Source organism: Penaeus monodon, chromosome 25 (genome assembly GCF_015228065.2).
Source record: "Penaeus monodon isolate SGIC_2016 chromosome 25, NSTDA_Pmon_1, whole genome shotgun sequence".
NCBI lineage: Eukaryota > Metazoa > Arthropoda > Malacostraca > Decapoda > Penaeidae > Penaeus > Penaeus monodon.
In genome coordinates, this window is record NC_051410.1 from 4498024 (window position 1) to 4498603 (window position 580).

A 580-nucleotide genomic window follows, 5' to 3' on the forward strand; every position below is an offset into this window, starting at 1 on the left:
CGTACAACTCACTACTCAACACCGAATAACCTCATACAAACATATCATAACTCACCAAACAGCATACAACATAACATAGGATAACAAACGTAACATGACATGACACAGTACTTAATATCATTCAACAATCCAATATAGCATAACACCATAACTAATACCAATCAATATAATGTAACAACATAATATCCAACATCATCCAACATAACGTAACATAACACAGTAACCAACACCCACCTAAGACCATACAACATAACACAACATAACAAACGTAACAAAGCATAACACAACACCAAACAACACACAGCATAACATAACTACATCCAACATAACACAACGCCGGAACGAACACCACACGGACTCACTGTTAAGAAGCAAAGTGACGGACGCGGTGAGAGGCAAAGAGATGTTGGTGTTACTGGCGTGGCAGACGAGCCGATCCTGGTGGAGTTCGTGGTTGAGGTGAGGTAACATCAGGTCGTTTTTGGTCAGTTCCTTGTTCAGCGGCTCCCACGACTCGTCAAGGATGACCTCGTGGCTCTCGTTCTTCAGCGTCCACCATACGCGAGGTCGTGGGCGTCCT

At 43.4% G+C, this 580-nt stretch overlaps 1 protein-coding gene across 1 annotated transcript in view; it reads right to left on the reverse strand.

Annotated features, from left to right (window-relative positions):
• Positions 1-580, reverse strand: part of LOC119589307 (hemicentin-1-like) — a gene marked incomplete in the record, with an annotated part of 75735 nt that overhangs the window by 33740 nt on the left and 41415 nt on the right. The window contains 1 exon segment of the mRNA XM_037937929.1: positions 363-578. Within this exon segment, the coding sequence (XP_037793857.1) occupies positions 363-578 (216 nt within the window).